The following is a 22,493-nucleotide window of genomic DNA, read 5'->3' on the forward strand; positions in this document are numbered from 1 at the left end:
CGTTCGTTCTTCTCTCTCTCTCTCTCTCTCTCTCTCTCTCTCTCTCTCTCTCTCTCTCTCTAGCTCTCTCTCTGTATACAATATTCTGAACTCTTGAATCTTATTTCTTCGTGATTTTTGTCAGTACAATTGCATCAGCTTGGGTCTGACTGTGGGAGCTATTTCCGCTATTCTATCTGACAAAGATCTTCTAGCCTGTGTCCTATACAGCCTTGCTCTCAACCACAAACAGGTATTTTTCTGATACATTTTGGGCCAGATCCTGATAGCTTAAGTTTCCTTACCTTATCTATTTCTGAAATTGTTCTGGTTCATTGTTACTTTTCCTCTGAGAGAAAGGAAACATTGGCGTAAATAGGGTGCAAATAAGTAAATTAATAAGACAAAAGCGATGGGAATGTTAAACAAATCAAGGTTAATAAAAGGTCAGGAGACAGGAAAGGTGACTGATGTTGCAAAACCAAAGAAAGTGATACTCGTAACCGATTAGTAAATAGATATGTATGTAGCCAAGAGTCAGTTTGAGCTTTTCTGGGTAAGACGGAGATCTGTTGTCTCCTTTCTTATTCACTTTGGTTGTGGATTGTTTAAGTAGAATGGTGGATATTTGGTAGAAGGTCTGATATGGGGAGAGAAGATGTAGAAATATGTCACTATTAATTTGCAAACAATACAATATTCTTTCTCTCCAAGGGAACCAGAACTTGGCTACTCTTTTTAGGGTAATTGAATCATTTCGTTTTTTTTTTTTTTTTTTTAATTCTTATTATTTGGGTCAAAAATGAATAGGGAAGAGTGCTCAGTAGCTGGGATTAAGACTCAAGTAGGAAGAGTTGGGGAGTGGGCGAAAATTATGAGACGTGGAGTAGGAATTTGCACCTGCCTGTCAGAGGGAACTTTGGGCGGTGGAGTTCCGGTTGTGGTGAAAGTAGAGAGAAGGTTAGAAGGGTGGAAAAAAGCTCTTTTGGGTAGCGGGATCAGAGTAAGTAGCAGTTTACCAATTTCTTATGCCTACCTGTTTCAAATCCCTGGAATGTGGAATAGAAGATTGAGAGAGTGAAAATGGACTTTTTATGAGATAATGTAGTAGATTGAGAATGATGACATTCGATTCCAGGAGGAAATATTTTTACTGTTTCTATGCAGTTATTAGAAGTACATATTGACTAAAATAAAATGACTGAGAAATCGTAGCACCAATATTCGAAATTATCAGTGTGTACTGTTAGATCCTTCTAGTTCAGATAGGAGAAAGTGAAAGTTGTCTTTGGGAAAATCTCCTATCTAAGGCATTCTCACAATCCACTGCCTCTGTATTCTGGAATGCTAAGGTACCTCCTAAGGTATCAGTGCTAGCTTGATATATTGTTCATGGCAAGATTTATATCTGTGATATGGTGATGGGAGAGGCCTCTTTAATTTTTCTCCTTACCGGTGTTTGATGTGTAAATCTGGAGACGAGAGTGGGATTCACATATTTTTACATTGTTCAATTGCTTTTGCACTTTAGAATAGGCTGTTTCAAGAAGCTATGTTGAGCTGGGCCATTGCAGCTAACTATATGGCTCTATTGAAGAAATGAGAAGGGTCAGCAGGACACATGATTAATACTGCAAAACAAAAGGAAGTGGTACTTGTTACCAATAAGGAAATAGAACATGTATATATCCAAGGGTCAGATTTGAGTCTTCCCTGGGTCAGATAGGGAGATCTCTTGTGTCCTTTCTGATTCAATTTGGTTGTTGATTGTCCAAGTAAAATGGTGAATTATCATAGAAGGTCTAATGTGGAGAGGAGATGTAGAAATATGTCACTATCAATCTGCAGACAATACAATATTCTTTCTTTAACATGAAAATGATTAACTTGCCAATAGGAAGAGGCCATTGAAACAGTTGAATAAGCACATTGCAACAAATATCTTTCCCTTGAAAAACAAGCTTTCTTCTAGCAAACCACACATTGTAGCAAACTAAAAGGATTTTAGCAATTATAGAAACATCGTGCTTGTGCAAAGTTCTTACATTATCCTTCCAAAGCCACCCAGCCATTATTGGAAATTCGCCAATGAAATATATGTGCCTGCTGCCTGTAAGAGGGAATTCTAGGGCGGCGAGTTTCTGGGATCCAGCAGTGGAGAAAGAATCTTTTAGATAGCAGGGGGCAGATTACTTTGATTTAACTGCTGTGGAGCAGTTTACCAATATATTATCTCTATCTGTTTTAAATCCCTGCATTGTGGCAAAGAAGACTGATAGACTGAAAATAGACTTCTTATGGGCGGGGATGGACTGGGAATAAAGATCATGTAGTAAATTGGGAATGGTGACTCAAGTAATAGGTGGTCAGGGGTGGGGATTTGGTGAAAATAAATGACCGCTCTACTTGTGAAATAGAGTCTTTTAGATAGCAGGAGGAAATATTCAAATTCACTGCGCTATGCAGTCATTAGAAGTAGATATGTTAGAAGTAAATATGGACTAAAATTAAATGTCTGGGAAATGGTAGCACTAATATTGATATTATCAGAGTACTGCTGGTTCCATCTAAGAGCACAGATAGGAGAAGGTGAATGTTAGAGTCTTTGGAAAATTTTCTTTCTTAGCGGGAATCTCACAATTTACTCCCTTTTCTGTAATCTGGAATGCCAAGGTACCTCCTAAGGTACCGGAGCTAGCTTGAAGCATTGTTCATGGCAAGATTAATACATGTGAGATGGTGCAGAGGAGAGGCCATCTTTAGTTTGTCTCCTTACTGATGTCAGATGTGTAAAGCTGGAAAGCTGGAGCTGAGAGTGAGATTCACCATATTTTACGTTGTTCAATTGCTTTAGCGCTTCTGAAGAGGCTGTTTCAAGAAGCTATGTTGGTCATCGCAGCCAACTGTATGGCTCTATTGAGTGAAAATCAATATTTATGTGGGAGAAGAAGAAAGAACTGTATCTGGAAGATGTGTTATGATGGTTGTCTATTGGGGATATTTGGGTGGAAAGAAACAATAGGATTTTGGCAGATGGGAGAGAGTATGGCTTGCTCATGTGTTCGATTTCTTAGCATCCATATGTGTATGGGCTTTGGAATTCAAATTCACCATTTTTCTGCTAATTTCTAAGTTGGAGTGCTGTTTCACTTTATGTTTTCTTTATTTTGAATAGTCTCTGTCGGCTTTGTTTCTGCTCCCAGCTGAACTCTCTGTTTAATTCTTACCCACTGCTGTGTATGTTCTTTATCTATTTAATAAAATTTTGTTTACTATAAAATAATAAGCATGTTCATCTGGTTGTATAGGATGTATTTACGGCTTTATACTGCTTTCACTAAGTTATGTTGTTGCTTGAGTACGTCTTAGAAGTGCAGTCAATCCAGAATGTCCTGACTAATTTTATAGAAAATGGTTGGAGGGATTTCGGCTTAGTGTACTGAGGAAATGTTGGTGTGATATTATCTCCATAGAGCCAACTCGAATGAGATTTATAGGAGGCTAGTGAGCTTTTTGATAATCCGGTTAAATGTTCTCTGATCTTTGTTATTCACCTGGAAATTCTCTCTGCTGGGTAATGTTTACTTGAATGTGATATGCTGTTTTGCAGATGAGTGCATACTTTGCTCCTGCATTTTTTAGCCATCTTCTGGGTAAATGTATAAGGCGCCGGTATCCACTTCTTGAAGTCTTTAAACTTGGCCTTGTGGTCTCAGTTACGTTTCTTGTGGTCTGGTGGCCATATGTTCACTCAATGGAGGCATTCTTTGGGGTAAGCACAAGTACACAGTTAATTTCTTTGTGTATGAGCTTTTACAATGACTAAACTCATGCATCTCTGTGGTTCTAAGATCAGGCTATTTGATGCAAGATAAATTCTACCCTTGCCCTTAACTGATGAGCAAACCAAAAGTATACACTGATTCAATCCAGCTTAATTCTTTGATGAATCCCTTTAGGAAAACACCTATTGATGCTTTTTTTTTTTGTCTTTTTTTTTATCACAAAAATGGGACACCCATATAGTTGGGATTCATATGTTGTTGGCTTGTTGCACAGTGGGCTGGATATTTATTTAGGTTATGTCTGTTGTTGCAAAAATGCGCTGGATTCACAAAGTTCTGTGCAGCACATATCTGGTATTTCAACCTCAAGCATTGAGACGCTTGAGACTTGGATTTGTTAAGCTGCCACTATCTCCCAATTATTTTATTAGTGACATTCCCCTGCACAAAACAAACAGCATGCACAACTTTGATGTCAGAAATGGAGCTGTAAATATAAATTAAATGTCGATTTATTTGTCTGAGTTTTCTTTTCGTATTTCGGCACAGAATGTATAAAAAGATATACAGGAGTTACGAAATACTATAGTTATCTTGTTTAATAATTTAAAAAGGGATATTTCTTGTTTTTGTTTACACACATAGAAAAAAGAGATGATTTAACTTGAGCTTGGTTAACCTTATAGGTTCTCTCTCGTCTTGCTCCTTTTGAGAGAGGGATATATGAGGACTATGTGGCTAACTTTTGGTGCACCACCTCTGTTCTTGTAAAATGGAAGAGATTGTTTTCAACACCTCAATTGAAGGTTCTCAGCCTTGGTGCAACTATTTCTACTTTTCTGCCTTCAATGATTAAGCAGATATGGGATCCAAGTAAAAAAGGTTTCCTGTATGGGTTGCTGAATAGTGCTTTATCATTTTATCTGTTCTCTTTCCAAGGTAAGTAGATTTTATCCCTTTTCAAGTCCTGTTTATTATCCTTCATAGTACACACTAGTAGAGCCTAGCATTTATGTTCGGTATTCTGAATTCTCAGTGCACGAGAAGTCTATTTTGCTGCCTCTCCTACCAGCAAGTCTTTTGGCAAGTGAAGAACCTTTTCTATATACCTGGATGACTCTTTATGCCTTATTCTCGATGTTCCCTCTTCTACATCGTGACAAGCTGGTTTTACCATATCTGGCTATATCTACTCTATTCATACTTTTAAGCGTGGCACCTAATAGAAGACAAGACACAAGGGACACAAATGCTTTCAGATCGTTTGTGACAATATTCTCTCTTTTGTGCTCACTCATTATTCATGTTGTTTATTTAAGCATGAATCCCCCACAAAGATATCCCTTCCTATTTGAAGCTTTAATTATGCTTCTTTGCTTTTCCCAGTTCACATTCCTAGCTATGTATACTAATGCAAAACAATGGATGTTGCTGAAACACTCCAACTATAAAGAAAAGAAGCTCCTTTGAGCCATGTATTTGGCATAACACATTTAGGATTTGGTATACAAAGATACGACTCTCTGTTTGAAGCTTTGATTGTGCTTCTTTGATTCTCTCATTTCACGATCCTAGTTATGTGTACTAATTCGACACTATAGATGTTGCTTTAACACTGCAACTTTTCATACATGCTGGATCTGATTGAAAAGTTGTACTGAGATTTTGAATTTGACCAGTTTATTGGCATACGAATCTGGGATTTCATTGTATTACTACCAGATTTGTTAAGCTGTGAAAAGGTTGAGTTGTCTCCAATTTTGGATCGTCTGTTTTGTTGAATCTCTCTCTCAATTCGAATTGATCCAAGAAACTCACTTGATCCAATTTTTTTTTCTTCCACTGTACGTGTTTCAATATGAACAAGATTTCCATACGGACGCTATGCATGTGGAGGTCGACCCGGTTGCATTACATTTGGAGCACCCATTGGTTTTGTTCCGAGAACATACTTATTTTGGCAATTAAAGCACCGGATCCAGGAAGATTCACAAAACACCTCGAACGTACATGGTACTGTTTTCTTTGATTAGTTTATATATCTTTAACTACACATCCATCAATTTCAATTCATCAAAATTGTTTTTTTATGTTTTATCTTAAAGCGCGGACATCTTCTACGCTTCTCGATTTGTTAAGAAGCGCAGTTATCATGGTGCTAACTAGGTAGGAAAACAATAAGCTGCAGGATAGAGCCATCGCAAATTCATTCAAAATAGCAAATAGGCTGAAAGCTTTACGTCCTGCAAAAATTGCATGACCATTCTTATCAGATCCTCCATCACTGTGAAACCCATGGGTACAAAAATACATACCACATAAGAGCATGTGGCAATGAACGTAGAAACAATCATAAACAAGCTCAATGCTTCTTTATCAACCTTTTTCTCTTTAATGTTGACTCCACCTTTGATCTGTGTTAGACAATTTATGATTGTGTCTTTTTTTAAATAACTCACACACCATACATATGTCAACAAGTTGTTAGTTAATTCTTTAACCAATCTGTAGGTCACGGCTCACCGACACTCTGTTATGCATTTCCCTAGGTCTATGTTTAAACACAATAAGTTGCATGATTGACTATTCTAGAGTGATCAATGTTGGTCATACTTGCCAATGATTACAAAGTTTCGAACATTATTGATGTTGGTTTTTGATCCAAGAAATGGGATTGTAGAGTTTACGGAAGGTCTTTATCTAACTTGGTGCACTAAAGAGTTAAAATATGTACCAGTTCAAGATTTCCTCTCTTTCATAACAGGCTTGGTCTTCTCATTCTCTTCGTAACATGTTTCACCTTCTCATTTTTTATCTTAACACTATATATTGGGGTTTGCCTCAGTCTTCTTAAGAAATCTTAGAGGACACGTCACAAAATTCGAGTTAGAAAGTACATCCACAATGTAGTCACTTTTTCCTTTTGTATAGGTGACACCTAAAAAATAGATAAATAAAAGCTCTAAATGTACAGAAAATAAATCAGATGAACACAGTGAAAAACAACAACACGATAACACACATTTATAAAAACAACACAACATAGTAGCTTACAAATAACTATAGATTATAATAATACATTAATTATGTTATAGATTACAACAACTAGAAAAAAAAAAAAGTTAGAGCCTTCCATTTTGTCATTCATTTAGCAACCAACAACATGAAACAAACGACATAAAAAAAGAAAGCAAAACTTCAATAAATTCCATTTATTACTTCTTTCTCTTTTTTTTAGACCTCCTGACGCCTTCCATCTTTAGCAAGTGTAGCTTTGAAAGGGCTACTTTAGTCTGCCTCCTCATCTGCATCTTAGTCGGCGGCTTTGGAGGGGCTACTTTATTAACACAACTATCAGCTTTGTCGGCATTACAATGATTAGAAGTCAAAAATTGCATCATAAACAACATTTGGTCTAGCTTCCCCGACACCTCAAATTTGTAATCCGCAAAGCTCTGTTCCAGTCCAGCCACTTTGCCAACCAATTCATCAAACTTGTTATGGGGCACCTGTTGTTGGCTTCACGTCCCTGCATATAACAGGGCACCTGTTATGGGGCACCTGTTGTTGGCTTTGACACAACAACACTCTCTATGTGCAACCCACCCTTCGTGTATACCCATCCGGGTAGCTTCTTTGCTTCAGTGTCCTCCCAACTTTGAACCGGGTACAATGATTTGTCCACGATGGTTGGGCCCTTGACACAATCGAAGTACACAAGCTGGAGAAAGAGGAGGTTTTCGTTGCAGTTTGACTGATGATCCTTGATCTCCTTAATTCCATGCATCAACCACTTGAAAGAGAAAGCAACCTACTTCATGGATGAGATGCGGCTAGTGTCCTCTAGGGGCAACAACCACTTCTTCGGAATGGAGAGCGAGGCAGTTGGCATGAGGATGGTGATCAATGTGAACAAAAGAAAGAGCCGCTTGAATTTGTCACCCGTTATTGTTCGAGGCTCATTCAAATATGTCTCCACCTCTTTCAGATAGATCTTCCCATCATCTCTAGAGAACTCCCTTACTATATCGACAAATTCAAAGTGATCTTTGTACGAACCTACCTCACTGACCTCATCCTTACCACTTTGCAACCCCATCACTTGAGCAACACTACCGCAGAAATTTCAACCTCCTTCCCATGCAGCTTAGTAATAAGTTTTTCGGGATCTACCAAGTCCACAAGGTTCACAAGAGTGCACACCATTAATTTTTGCATTATTTTCCCAACAAGTTTTATCAAAACCCTAAAACCATTCTTTTAACATGTTGCCTTCTTCTCAACACTAAACATAGCAACTAAGGCCTTGAAGCATTCTGTAGAGCATCGACTCTCAATTGTTGAAAAATGCTGAGATTTTGCAGAAAAATATGAGGTCTGTGATGGCTCTGATGGTTTTCATGCGTAGTGCTCTTTTTCCTCATCTGGAAGCAACTTCCATTCTTGTGAAGCCTCGAAGAGGAACTGAAACAAAATCAATTATCTCCCTTCATACAAGCATGAAAATGCAAAATACATCTAGGAACCCACACATCTAATCACTAACTAAGCATCAAATTGACAATCAATGAAGAAATACTCACCATAAAAACACAACTTCATTTAAGCACTGCATTTAAGCAAAAATGCAGTCAATAACCATAAAAACACAACTTCATTCATTTGACACTCGAAATAACACAATTGAACTAATTAACAGAATCGAAACAGTAAACCAAGTATACTACATTTAATTAAAAAAGACCCCCCATTTGATGGAGTTTTTCTTCACCTAGAGCTTAATTCAGGACTTGATTTTTCTTGCCTTTGAGGACTTTGTGGACTTAATCCTCTCATCAGCTATAGATTTCTCCAGTACATATTTATCAACCACCACCACTTTCATTGAGGAGTCACCCGTTTCGGGTTTCGACGCCTCAGCTGCAGCGTCTCTCACGATATCCACCACAGAGGTTGGTGTAGTGGTTTTAGGCTTCGACTTCGACCCCCCTAGCCGCAGTGTCCAATTTATGATTCTTCTTCTCTTCTTGTAATCTCGATTCCGCCAATCGCACTCGGGATACATTAGAGACAGTGGTGGAGCTAGTGGTTGGGGATATGCCCAACAATCGGGAACTTTTTCTCGGATCTCCGTCGCCGTCCAAGTACAGTATGGAATTTGCCCTATTCTTGTGAGGGATAAGTGGGGGCTTTCTGCTTCTTTAGCCGAGGGACTTGTTGCTGCCTTCGTCGGGAGCTTTTTTGCTGAGACATTTGCCGGTGGCTTCGTCAGGACGTTCTTTTGGGATAGTGCCATCTAAGGTTTCAAAATTTTCCCAATTGCATTTTGAAAGTAGGAATTTTAGGGTTCAAATTCTGGGTTTTGGTAAAGAAAGAAGGTTCAAAAGATGATGAGAATGGATTTGCCAAAAGGATGAAGAGATGATATTTGGTGTGAGTGGATGAAGAGATAGATTTGTAGTAGAAGTGTGGTATGAGATAGATCTGTATAATTTTCGGATAGATAGGGAGTTAGAATGAAGTGGTTTGTAGTTGACTGTAGGAATGAAGTGATTGAGAAAAAAGAAAGGAATAATAGAGAGATATATAGAGTTAATAGAGAGTTAACCGTGTTAATTAGAGTTGGCCCCAGCTGCTGCATATTTGGGTCGGTTCCAAGACGGACGATCCGTTTTAAATAAGGCGGTTTGGATCGGATTATGATTATTAAAAATGTAATTTTTTTGGACCCGATCCGTTTAGGGAAATTCGGGTTCAGATTGGATCCTGTTTAAAAAAAGTAAAAAAAAAAAAGACAAAAACTCAAATAACCATTTAATTGAACTAGTTTTTTTTTTATAGACCGTTAGATTATTTGGGTAAAAAAAAAGCTCTGAGGTTCTGAAAAAAGAAAAGCCTGAAGCCGATTATTTTATACTCTTATTAAATAAAATTTGAAGATAATTGCGTTAATCATTTGAAAAGAAAATAGAAAAATGAAAAAACAGTAGAGGGTCCGTAAAAGAGGGGCCAATACGTCCCGTAAAATCCACGTCAACTCAGACCGACAGTAGCAGTGAGGTCAGTGACAGTGCCATTGCTTCTTCCTCACTCTCCCCCCAAGTCCCACCCACCCCTCTCTTCCTCTCTCAATAAACCCAAATCAATCCCTCCAAAGCTACTCCATCAGTTATGGATTTCACATTTCAGAAAAGTAGCACAAGAATCACCACCACCCACATTGCCCTCCTCCTCCTCTTGACATCATTCTTCAATTCCAATCCGGCCAACGCCTCCATCCATATCTACCACAAAGACGTCTTCCGCGAAGTTGGCAACGCCTTCCTCCTCTCCGGCGGCAGCGAAGGAATCGCCGCCTCTCCCTCCTCCCGCTCTTATATCCGGTACTCTTCTCCCTCTCTTATTTGCACCTCATTGCTAGATCCGTAGAGCTTTGTTTGCTTCATTTGAGAATTTTAGGGATTTAGCTTTCTTCATTTCAATCGCATTTGATAATATCACGAATGAAAATCTTATGTCACTGCTGCTGTTTGTTATCCTGATATCATGTTTGCGGAACAGATTTGAGAATATCACCTTCTGGAGGAATGAGGCTGCAGCTGACAGGAAGCGTAGCAATGGGCTGATACAGGTCATCATTTTCGAAGCTGCGGATCGGAATAATATCGGCGGTTCTGCTTATGGAGGACAGAGATCTATATGTTGCACCCCTGATCTTGCAAAGATGGAAGGTTGTAAGCAAGGGGAGGTCATTAGGAGACCTTCTGCCGCTGATGCTAATTGGCCTGTTGTGTTGAATGTCAAGTTCAGAGGGAAGAGTCTGTCTAAAGAGATGGATTACAAAGAGATTTCGATCACGAAAACGGGGATGTATAACTTGTTTTTTGTGGCATGTGATCCGAAACTGAAGGAATTGGTAATGAGTGGGAAGACGGTGTGGAGAAGTCCTGATGGTTATCTACCTGGTCGAATGGCTCCACTGATGAAGTTTTTCGTGTTCATGGCACTTGCTTATGTGCTGATTGGTGTAATTTGGCTTATTCAGTATGTGAGGTTCTGGGATGATATTCTGCAACTTCAGCATTGCATCACGGCTGTAATTGCTCTTGGATTGTTTGAGATGATTCTTTGGTATGCTGACTATGTCAATTTTAATAATACAGGGATGAGGCCAGTTTTTCTTACGACATTGGTTGTGACGGTTGGAGCTGTGAGAAAAACTGTTTCCCGTCTCCTTATCCTCACTGTTTCTATGGGCTATGGTGTAGTACGGCCTACTCTTGGGGGTCTTACCTCCAAGGTGCTTTTGCTTGGAGTAACATTTTTTCTGGCCACAGAGTTGCTTAATATTACCGAGTATGTTGGGACAATTAATGATGTATCAGGAAGAGCGAGATTATTTCTTGTTCTTCCTGATGCTTTCTTGGATGCATTTTTAATCTTGTGGATTTTCACTTCTCTCTCAAAAACACTAGAACAGCTACAGGTACATCATTTTTATCAAACTGTACATTTTGTTTTTGTATTTAATTCACTTTCTGTTTTCTTTGTTCTTCAAGTGCTAAAACCTACATTCATTTCAGACAAAGAGAAGCTCTGTCAAGTTGGATATGTATAGGAAGTTCTCAAATGCATTAGCAGTGACAGTCATTGCCTCACTCGCATGGATTGCTTATGAGGTATTGTTTGGGGGGCTATATATATATTTATTTATGATGATGATGATTTATTAACTTAATGGATTCCATTCTTTTACTGAGGATTTGAATATCTTAAAAATGATATGTGAATATTTATCAGTTTGTTCAGTAAAGATACTATTTATTATTTTAAGACTTCTGTGCTCTTTCATTTCATACGCACGCATAAAGAAATATTTATGTTCATTATCTGATACTATTTCCTACATTAATGTACATATGCTGACTATAGAAGCCTCATAAGAAAGTTTATGGGACAGCATATTGGCTCACTAATGATCCTTAATTTACCTATTGTTGATACTGTAATTCCTTTTGACAGTATTTTAAAATGGATCTAAACACTAGCATCCATCTAATGGTTCCAATCTTGCTTAATCGCGTTTAACCACTAAGAGGAAACCTGCTTGTTTGATGCCTATTGTTGGTCTCATTTGCCTTTACCTAATTCTTTTTTGTTTAAATTGTAATTCTCTTTATCTGCCTATAGTACTTTGTTTCATCCTTTCCATACTTGATTTCTTCGAGCTTTGAACAATACCATTTAACATTGTTGCACGTGTAGGTGTACTTCAAAGCAACAGATCCCTTCAACGAGAAGTGGCATAGTGCTTGGATCATCACTGCTTTCTGGGATATTCTTGCATTTGCATTGCTGTGCGTTATCTGCTATCTTTGGGCACCATCTCAGAACTCTCAGCGGTGCGTAATAATCCTTAATTCCTGTGCAATCAATAAGATGCTTGTATTTCTCTGCTCTTACCTTTTGTTCCATTTTATAAGAGGAAAAGTTTCCTGAACCTCTGGTTGGCCAGTGAACGCATAATGCGACATGTTACTGGGAAGTGTACGTTGCAGTTTAGAATCTAATCTATGGACAAGAGTGGTATTGAGTTGGTGCACACTTCATAGAGAGATAGGAATGTCGCATTGAGTGGGTTTTGTGAAGCACTAGAGGGGGTTGGGATGAGGTATTTTAGATTGAGTAATTAGAGTGAGAAACAGACTTTTAGAAGGATTTTTGTTCCGGTAATATGCCCTTTCAAAGATTCTTCTCTAGTGGTATATAACTTGGTTTTTTCAGAAGGCTAGAGTTCATGTTGGAATATTTCTTTTAAAAAATCCATAATTTGATAGTCAACGTTTTTCAGTCCCACAAAAATCAAATGGTATTTCTTGGCTTAATACTTTGCAAAGTGTTATTTCGTGGATTACATTCGGTATATGTTAAATTTGGCTGTGTAATGCATTTGGTGGATCATTAACAAAAGCCTTCATGTTATAAAATTAGCAAGTTAACTTTGATGATGCTGAGCTAATTTGTTCTGCTGATTATACATAGGTATGCATACTCAGAGAAGCTAGGAGAAGATTCTGATGATGAAGAATCTCAGTCTCTAACTGCGGGCAAGCCAGAGGGTGATATCAGTTTAGTCAATCAAGAAGTGAAGGATGTTGGAAGCACGGGAGATTCTGATGAAGAGGACACAGAAGAAGATAAGAGGGAATGATCTTTCAATGGCATTACTCTTCCATTGCTCACAACCTTACTCTATATACAAGCCCATGGAGAATGTAGTTGAATGTCTACCCCTCGGTTAACTTCTATGTGCTAAGCAATGACCCTTTGTCCCACTTAACGGCTTCCAAAGAGGTGTTGTAAAATTTTTGCTACTTCCTACTAGAATCAAAAGGCTGCCTTATTTCTTGTCCTTGTTTGTGATGCTAATTTTTTTATTGTATGTAAACATTAGGTTGTCAGCCTCAATTTCTGAGAGTAGATGAATCATGAAAAAGAAAAGCTGTGTATTGTAAAGTTCACCAAATTGTTATTGTGATAGATACTGTACATTGTCACTTTCATGAGTATTTGCTTCTCATCATGTTTTTCTTTTTACTCTGTCATGATCATTTCATTCATATTACAACCCGAAAAGGGTTTCCATCAAAACCGTTTGGTTGGAGATGAGAAAGATGAGATTGTTACAGAAAGGTAAAAACATGTCAGGCGTTTGATGAGACTCCTGTGAATCTGTGATGAGATATGGAAAACAAAAGAACGTTTTCACTTTTGTGGTTTCATTGTTTGTTATCCTCATTGTTTTATGTTTCAAACCTGCATAAAATTTTCTCTACCAGCATTCCAGCAATGAGAGTTCTAAATGATTTCTTCTATAATATAAAGCAACATTTGCTCTTATAAAGTATATGTGCTCATTTGAGTGTTCAATATAGAGGATGGCATGTGTGCTCTCTACTGTTCGTCTTGGGTGCTACTTTGCACCATTTACTGTACTTTCTGAACGACGGAATTTAGTGTCCGAATCAGTAGAGTACCTTTGGCTGGACGAAGCTATAGACTCATCTGTCATTGTTCTATCTCTTTGGTTCTTCGTGTACTTGTGTTTCTTCCTTTCCATATACTACAATTTTGACAATCTTACACATGTAGGTCTTCAAAGCTACAGATCGCTCGAAGGATGATTAAGACTTGGATCATCACTGCTTTCTGGGATATATTCGCATTTGATCGCTGCGCTCTAAGGTCATTGTTCCAACAGCCTTTCTTATATGTTAGAATCTGATACCTTGAGGTATGTTCTTCTCTGAAAGCTCTATTTCTGTTTCTTGGTGCTACCTTATGTTTTGGCTGGTCGCTTGTCTATTTTTGTTAGGTATTAGCATTGGTTTGTTAGGTATTAGCTGGTGTTTGATCACTTTGATTTGAATTTGTACGATGATTATGTTACAAGATGTTTGAGCTTTATTTTTCAACGAGTGAATGATGGCAGAAGCTAATTCTTGGGAATATGGTAAAATGTGACTAAAATCTGGTCTGAATGTTTTCTTGTGAACTTCATTCTGCAAGCTTATGAATGAATTAATGTATATATGTGTACCCCGCTACAAAGTCTGAAAGGGAGCCCTGCTACAACATGCCTTGAACACATTTAAAACTATTTCACAAAACCATAAATCTATCAAAAACAGATTTTCCAACACTAGACATTTTTCAGTCACCTATTTCTTTATCTCTGTTAGCTGCTGCCATTGATGAACATGATCACATTCCTATCAGAATCGACATCCAGAATAACTGAGTCGCCCTCTTTGATCTCATTTGCCAGCATCTTCTCAGCCATGGTGTCCTCCAAAAGTCTTGTTATGGCTCTTCTTAAAGGCCTTGCTCCATAGCTTGGTCGTATCCTTCGTCAACCACTTTGTCTTTGAACCTTTCTGTCACCCGAAGCTTTATCTCTTTGGACTTGAGCTTATCATGAAACTCCTTCAGCATTATATCTGCAATTTCCTTTACCTCCAACTTAGTCAGCTGCTGAAAAACAATTGTTTCATCCAACCTATTTAAAAACTCTGGTCGAAAGTGGTGTTTCAATTTCTCTGTCACCGAGCCCTTAATTTGTTTGTAATTGCCATCCTTGTTCTCAATGTCACTGCTTCCAACATTAGACGTCATAATGATTAGTGTATTCTTGAAATCTATAGTTCTGCCCTTGCTGTCAGTCAATCTTCCATCCTCAAGTATTTGAAGCATCAAGTTGAAAATGTCAGGATGAGCCTTCTCAATCTCGTCAAAAAGCACCAGACTGTAAGGACATCGACGAACGGCTTCAGTCAGCTGACCGCCTTCGTAGTAACCAATATAACCAGGGGGAGCACCAATGAGCTTGGAAACAGAAAGGTGTTCCATGAACTCACTCATATCAAGCCTCACCATTGATTTTTCAGAGCCATAATAGCCAGTCGCCAAAGTTTTCGCGAGCTCAGATTTTCCAACACCAGTCGGACCACAAAAGATGAAACTGGCAATTGGCCTATTAGGATTCTTCAGTCCAACACGAGCTCGACGAATAGCTCTGCTAATAGCCCTGACTGCTTCATCCTGACCAATAACCCGCTTATGGAGCGTCTCTTCCATCTTGAGGAGGCGATCGGCTTCATTTGTTGACACTTTCTCAACCGGAATACCAGTCCCACGGGACACACAGTGTTGAATATCCAATTCAGTAACAGTACTTCCACCATTAACATTATCCAATGCCTCACATATCTGTGTCTTAAGATCCAATTCTGCGTCACGTAATAGTGAAGCCTGTCCAAGAGTCGGTTCAGTTGACCAAATTACACAATGCATAATAATATTTAGAGAAAATTAGATAAAAACCCAAAATACTAGACCTCTTTTGAGATAAATCCATACATATTTTTCTTTTATTTTACACCCATTCCACATAAGCAAACATACCATATAGAGCAAATGTCTATAATTAATAGTTTTATTCATTTTTCGGTTTCTCTAATTTGCCCTTCAGACAGTAGAAAGCTAAATTTGGTATATTTCTCAATTTTAGCATCAATTTGAAACTCACATACTAGCTAAAATTTAGTTGGATTTAACTTTGTCATAATCAATTACATTCTTTAATTTCTTACCTTGTTATTATTAACTTGAGTTTATATATAGAGAAAATTAGATAAAAACCCAAAATACTAGATATATACAGAAGTATGTCATTTGTAATAGGATGATACTTTTCATTCCTAAGCTCACATTTGGTGTCTCTCTACATAGTCGAAAAATGTCTAATTGTAAGGTACACGTTCTTGTTCTTTGATTAATTTTCTTCTTTTTAGGTATATTATTATATCATTTCCCATCCTAATCGAGAGAACATTTTACTCTCTACTACTTACGTTTCTAATGTACCTATTAAGTAGGGCATGATATGATAATATACACTACCAGAAGAAAGACTTTAGCCGACGAAAATAAAAAAACCAGGCCGACGAATTATTTTTTCGTCGGCTGATTAAAAATTTTCGTCGGCTATGGTCAACTTTAGCCAACGAAATTAAAATTTCGTCGTCTGAATAATTTTTTTCGTCGGCTATAGTCTGTGAACTTTAGCCGACGAAATTTTTAAAAGTTTAGCTGACGAAAAATATAATTTCGTCGGCTAAAGTGCCTTAATTTCGTCGGTTAAAGTGCCTTATATTTGCAGATCTGGACAACAACTCATCTGGGAAAAAAAACTATACGTAGAACCTTCAAACGCAAAAAAGTCGTGAAATAAGATATGACCAGAATGGTGAAATACGTCCACGGTTAAAAAATCACGGTATTCCGGTAAAGTCTCGGTGCCGATAGTTGCGGTCAATGCAATTTACCCTTATTATTCAATATGCTGCAGATTTGGTTTTTGGTGTCCGATTGACTATTGTGATACCTTTCCGGAAGCGTAACGGCCCTACGAGTCAAACTCATCGCTAACGCCATGATGTATGGGCCTTTTTGGCCATCTGAGTCTGTTTAGGGCTTTAAAATACAGTTTTCTTATTTCCGATTAGAGTTGACCGTTTCGATCGAGCCCTTAACGTTGTCGAATCCAGTTGAATTTTTTACCATAGACATCTTTCATCATAATGATCATATCGGACGGTCGAATTTTGGTTTGTAAATTTTAGTCATCGGAATCACAACGTGTCTACTATTTACCGTTATTATTCCCTATGTTAAGTAGTACTACTAATTAATTCGGGAACGGGTTCCGAAATTTTTTTGGGTTTTTGTTAAAGTTTTAAGTTTTACCTAGTACGGGAAACTTCGACCCAAAACGGGTCGTACCTAACCTAAGGGGTTTAACCGTTAAGGTTATTCCCTATGAGAAGCCTTATCGTCGGAAGGTAAATGTCTCAAAATTTTTATATGGGCAGTTGCGTCTCATCTACGTGAGAGTTTTTTGTGTGGAAGGTTTGACCAAACCACGTAATATAGAGGGAGATATGAGCGTTTTCGTGTGATAAGTGACGATGGATTAGGGTTACCCGTTTCGATCGAGTCCTTAACGTTGTCGGATCCAGTTGAATTTTTTACCATAGACATCTTTCGTCATAATGATCATATATGACGGTCCAATTTTGGTTTGTGAATTTTAGTCATCGGAATCACAACGTGTCTACTAATGTTGTATAATTTGTTTAGTAGGTTATACAACTTTGTGAACCAACTCTATATAGGAAGCAAAATTATCAAAAATCTCGTGAAATAAGATGTGTTCAGAATGGTGAAATACGGCTATGGTTCAAAAATCACGTAAATCGGGTAAAGTCTCGGTGCCGATAGTAGCGGTCAACCCTATTTACCGTTATTATTCCCTATGGGGAGCCCTATCGTCGGAAGCAAATGTCTCAAAATTTTTATATAGGCGGTTACGTCTCATCTACGTGAAAGTTTTTCGTGTGGAAGGTTTGACCAACACGTAATATAGAGGGAGATATGAGCGTTTTCGTGAATTTATAGACTTTAGCCGACGAGATATTAAAAAAGTCGTCGGCTAAGGTCAAAAATTTTTAGGCGGTAAACCAAATTTGGAGGAAAATTTTCAAAGGACTTTAGCCGACGAAAATATATGAAAAGTCGTCGGCTAAAGTCGAAAATTTTCAAAATTTTCAACCAAAATTTTTTTGCGGTCAACCAAAATTTTCAAAAGAGTTTAGCCGACGAAAATAAAGAATTTCGTCGGCTAAAGTTCTTTATATTACCGAAGGTGGATGGTAAGAAGTCTATTTCGCCTGCCAGATTTTCTTTTCGGCCTAGCTCCGCCGTCAAGCCACCGGAGACCGCCACACTTGTCCCAAAAGCTTCGCCGTCGTCTCTGCTTCATTGCTGGATAGGTGGTGCATCGAGTGGCACCGCCGTGAGAGATAAATCGAGCTCCAAAACTCCGCCGGTTTGGATTCGATGTCGATCGAATTTCTCCTTCCTCAGTTCACCATTTGGTGAGTTCTATATATGGATAAGTTGAGTTTGATTAGTACTACATTCCCTTAGAATTTGGTAACTCGATTCGGTGTGTGTGAGGAGAATCGAAGATTTGAAGTTTTTAGGGTTTAAAATTAGGGATTTTTATATATTGATTCAATTGACCTATTTAGGCTTAGAATTGGGCTTCGATTTCTTCTAGGAAGTTGTTCGAAATGTTGAGAAGAAGATTCTGTCAAATTTTGGTGGTGATTGGAGGTGGCCGAAAGCATCTGCAGTTTTTTTTTTAAAAAACCAGCAACTTTAGCCGACGATATTTAAAGGTTTAGCCGACGATATTTAAAGGTTTATTCGTCGGCTATAGTATTTTTAAATTTTTTATAAGGTTTTAGCCGACGAATTATGGCATATTTTCGTCGGCTATAGTTATTTTTTAAATTTTTTTATAAGGTTTAGCCGACGAATTATGGCATATTTCGTCGGCTTATAGTTTATTTTTTAAAATTTTTTTATAAGGTTTAGCCGACGAAACAGACTATATTTCGTCGGCTATAGTTATTTTTTTAAATTTTTTTATAAGGTTTAGCCGACGAAACATACTATATTTCGTCGGCTATAGTCTGGAAAAAATTTTTTTATTACAGACTTTAGCCGACGAATATCTTAATTGTTTCGTCGACTAAAGTTTGGGAAAAAAACCGACGACATGTTTTTCGTCGGCTAAACTGCGGGACTATAGCCGACGAAATTTTTTTTTTCGTCGGCTAAAGTCATCACAGACGACCTTTTCCCGACGAAATCTTAGCCGACGATGGCTCGTCGGCTAAGATCTTAGCCGACGAATTAAGCTAACAGACCGACGAAAATTTTTCGTCGGCTAAAGTGCTTGTTCTGGTAGTGATACCTAAAAAGAAGAAACCCAAAATTGGGTTTAGGGTATAGCAGGTTCAGGGTATAGGGTATAGGGTTTAGGGTATAAGGTTTAGGGTTTAGGGTATAGGGTATAGGGTATAGGGTTTAGGGTTTAGGGTGTAGGGTGTAGGGTATAGGGTTTAGGGTGTAGGATTTAGCATTTAGGGTTTAGGGTTTAGGGTTTAGATTAGATAGGGTTTAGGGTTTATGGTTTAGGGTTTAGGGTGTAGGGTGTAGGGTATAGGGTGTTTAGGGTTTAGATTAGATATCTTATTTATATTATATTTTACCTTATGTGATTGGAGAATGAATTGTTTTAATCTAGATTTTTTCATAAAAATAAAGAAAACTACATGACTCTTGCAAATTGATTGAAAAATGTTAGTGTTAGAAGAAAAACTCATAATCAAGGTATTTAAGACAACATCAATTAAGATTATTTATTATATTAATATGTTATAGTTGAATGGTGGCAATTGTGTAAAATTTAGAAAAAATAGGACATAATATTTATCATAATTGATACATTTTAGATGTCTATCACATAAGAATATTAAGTGAGTTTTATTTAAAACCACTCTTCAAAATTGGGTGTATATGAAAATTCCCCTAATATTTACCGCAACTAATTTAGTATCAACATCTATTGATATTCACTGCAAAACGCATAGTTATCATTCAGAATTCCAGCAACAAAATTATAGAAACTTTGTACCTTCTCAAACTCTTGTCCATGAATAGCTTCATTCTTCAGTTTTGTTATCTGCCTCAGAATATTGTCAAGCTCTTGAGCTTCTTTAGGAAGCTGCAAATAAGAACCACCGCAACTAACTAAAAACATCCCAATGTTTTTAAAAGGACCCTGAACCAGAAAGTGAGGTTTTATACCTGTGCAGGACGATGCAGTCTTAATGCAGAACCAGCATCATCGATGAAGTCAATTGCTTTATCAGGAAGAAACCGATCGCTGAAATACACACAATTATGATACATAACAGAAAAATGTAGATTTATATTCACAGGGGAAAGAGAGATATATCTTGCACAACTAATGATCATGCTTGTGCTGAACTATTCATCTGACAGATTATAGACTCTAAAAGGGCTACCTACCTGATGTATCGGTGAGATAGCTGCGCTGCTGCTTTCAGGGCTTCATCTGTATACTGGACTTGATGGTGGATCTCATATCGTTGTCGAAGCCCTCTCAAAATGTGTATGGTTTCATCCACAGTTGGTTCAGGAATTTGGACCGGTTGGAATCTTCTTTCAAATGCTGGGTCCTTTTCAATATACTTTCTGTATTCATCTAGCGTTGTGGCTCCAATGCACTGCAGTTCACCTCTTGCAAGAGCCGGCTTCAATAAATTTGCACCATCAATTCCTCCCCCCTCTTCTGATGATCGGTTTCCTGTTTGCATTAAATTGTGCATCTCATCGATAAACAGAATAACTTGACCATCACTTTGTTTGATTTCCTCCATTAGGAGCTTCATTTTTTCCTCAAACTCTCAACGGTACTTGGTACCAGACACAAGAAGACCCACATCAAGACTTACAACCTTCTTGTTGGCTAGTGAATGTGGAACGTCGCCACTTGCAATACGTTGAGCAAGCCCTTCTGCTATTGCAGTCTTCCCAACACCAGGTTCTCCAATCAGGCAGACATTTTTCTTGGTCAGCCTATTCAATATTTGGATGACAAGTGATATTTGTTCTTCTCTTCCAATAACAGGATGCAACTTTCCCTCTGCTGCTTGCTTGGTTAAATTAGTCCCACACTCCTCTAGAGTTGGCGTTGTAATCTCATCATCATGCCCTCTTCCAGTACTTGTATACCCATTTCGAATAATATAACTTTTATCACCCTCCCATCTTCCAGTACTTGTATTTTGAGTCTCGGAACTCCAAGGGAAAGAGGCTGTGAACTGCTCAAACATGGACTTAGGTGCAGCTCTTCCACTTATCCTAGCCTTCCGACTTTTGGAACCCGAAGGGATTGAGTTGTCCTCGTTAGGCCTGGCCACCATATCTAGGGCATCAAACCTACCGAGTCCGCAGAAACTAGAAACACTACTAGTGCTACTAGTACTACTCTTGCACCTCATGCTCAAAGCACGAGCGGATTTAGGACGCATCATCTTCACGCTACTAGGTTGGCCACCCCTAACTAGCCCTCCAACCCCACCAGTATTTGTTAAAGGCAAGGTCAAAGCGACCGCAGCCATGACAGCTAGCCCACCAACTACACCGGTACTAATAGAAGGCAGACTACTTAAACCAGCAACCACACCGGTACTTGTAGAAGGCAGACTACTCAAACCAGCAACCACACCAGTATTTGTTGAAGTACTCAAACCTGTAACCACACCAGTATACGTTGAAGGCAGAGTCAAAACGGCTGGAGCCATGATCAACCGACGACGACGATGATTATACGGAGGCTGAGATTGAAAGCAATTAAGGATCAAGGATCTTTCTTTGGAGACAATACTCCGACTCTCTGAACTCTGCAGTTTCTTGGGAACGAAACCAGAACCAGGGTCAGTGCTTAGGGATTGTGAAGCATCGTACAATACGAGACTTCATCACAATATCATATAGAGGAAAAATAATTAAGGATTAATTACAATGCGAATAAGGTATTTTGATTATACTCTTTGCAATTCTGGAGAGAGATTTTCTGTGAACTTTGAACAATTTACTTGCACCTCAAGTAAGGTGTGCCTTGTGGAGGAGTTGAATCCGTCATCTACTGGGAAATCCTCATACAAAGGTTTTCGGATAATCATTAATCAACTCCCTGTATAAGGATTTCAATACCTGATTGGGACTCCTTTTCTGCTATTCTGTTGCCCAGCTAATTAAGAAAATCTGTTTATAGATCTTTAGACATCAAGATTTATTTTCGTGTGGCCTAGTTATTATGCATCTCAGTGCATAACTGGTAGACCTTGTTGTTGGCTCATATGATAATTGTGCTTTATAACTGGTAGACTTTTGTGGTTTGTAGTAAAACTTCAAGGTATGGATACCCTTGTTCATTCTAGGCCATGGCTGCCTAATTTCCGTAACTGATGCCTCGGATTCAAGTATGGACCTCGAGTAATATAAATAAGAGTACAGACCCTATATATACTAGTTTTAGTCATTCATACTCCAGAATTGTCTACAACATACAAACTCACATATACTCATAAAATTTGCTAGTTGGTTTCAGTGGCGGATCCAGGAATGAAAAGTTACCTAGGCTAATTTTCTATGTGCACAATTTTTTTTTTTAAGGTTTAGAACCCAGTGGGAGGCTCATCCTCACGCCTTTATAATTTTCAACCA

General features: G+C 38.2%; 4 protein-coding genes across 4 annotated transcripts in view; 2 read left to right on the forward strand and 2 right to left on the reverse strand.

Moving 5' to 3' along the window:
• LOC101299480 (probable dolichyl pyrophosphate Man9GlcNAc2 alpha-1,3-glucosyltransferase-like) overlaps positions 1-5,269 on the forward strand; it is a 6,400-nt gene extending 1,131 nt beyond the window's left edge. The window contains exons 4-7 of the mRNA XM_004299934.1: positions 125-232; positions 3,590-3,751; positions 4,451-4,703; positions 4,801-5,269. Of these exons, the coding sequence (XP_004299982.1) occupies positions 125-232; positions 3,590-3,751; positions 4,451-4,703; positions 4,801-5,234 (957 nt within the window). The 3' untranslated portion in view covers positions 5,235-5,269. The remainder of the gene's footprint in view (positions 1-124; positions 233-3,589; positions 3,752-4,450; positions 4,704-4,800) is intronic.
• Positions 5,270-8,184: 2,915 nt separating this feature from the next.
• Positions 8,185-9,319, reverse strand: LOC101298719. The gene is made up of 3 exons (XM_004301491.1): positions 8,569-9,319; positions 8,348-8,373; positions 8,185-8,251 (listed from the first exon to the last, which is right to left on the reverse strand). The coding sequence occupies exons 1-3, from the start codon at positions 9,058-9,060 to the stop codon at positions 8,185-8,187; spliced, it is 585 nt and encodes a 194-aa protein (XP_004301539.1). The 5' UTR covers positions 9,061-9,319.
• Positions 9,320-9,935: 616 nt separating this feature from the next.
• LOC101299011 (transmembrane protein 87B-like) lies at positions 9,936-13,320 on the forward strand. Its single transcript, XM_004301492.1, has 5 exons — positions 9,936-10,147; positions 10,326-11,250; positions 11,348-11,443; positions 12,030-12,166; positions 12,807-13,320. The coding sequence occupies exons 1-5, from the start codon at positions 9,936-9,938 to the stop codon at positions 12,973-12,975; spliced, it is 1,539 nt and encodes a 512-aa protein (XP_004301540.1). The 3' UTR covers positions 12,976-13,320.
• Positions 13,321-14,502: 1,182 nt separating this feature from the next.
• Positions 14,503-21,568, reverse strand: LOC101299306 (ATP-dependent Clp protease ATP-binding subunit clpA homolog CD4A, chloroplastic-like). The gene is given in 5 exon segments (XM_004301493.1): positions 14,503-14,666; positions 14,669-15,575; positions 19,873-19,962; positions 20,046-20,124; positions 20,271-21,568. Coding segments are annotated over 5 exon segments (2,538 nt in total).
• Positions 21,569-22,493: the final 925 nt, after the last annotated feature.

The sequence above is a fragment of the Fragaria vesca genome, linkage group LG5 (assembly GCF_000184155.1).
Source record: "Fragaria vesca subsp. vesca linkage group LG5, FraVesHawaii_1.0, whole genome shotgun sequence".
Lineage (NCBI taxonomy): Eukaryota > Viridiplantae > Streptophyta > Magnoliopsida > Rosales > Rosaceae > Fragaria > Fragaria vesca.

Bases quoted from the DNA above. Each gene is read 5' to 3' on its own strand.
- LOC101298719 (XM_004301491.1), bottom strand. From the start codon at position 9,060: ATGGCACTATCCCAAAAGAACGTCCTGACGAAGCCACCGGCAAATGTC. The intron at 8,374-8,568 runs GCAAGAAAAATC...GCTTAAATGCAG, and splicing joins AGTCCACAAAGTCCTCAAAG to TGCTTAAATGAAGTTGTGTT. The intron at 8,252-8,347 runs GTGAGTATTTCT...GCTTGTATGAAG, and splicing joins AATGAAGTTGTGTTTTTATG to GGAGATAATTGATTTTGTTT.
- LOC101299011 (XM_004301492.1), top strand. From the start codon at position 9,936: ATGGATTTCACATTTCAGAAAAGTAGCACAAGAATCACCACCACCCAC. The intron at 11,251-11,347 runs GTACATCATTTT...CATTCATTTCAG, and splicing joins AAACACTAGAACAGCTACAG to ACAAAGAGAAGCTCTGTCAA. The intron at 12,167-12,806 runs GTGCGTAATAAT...GATTATACATAG, and splicing joins CCATCTCAGAACTCTCAGCG to GTATGCATACTCAGAGAAGC.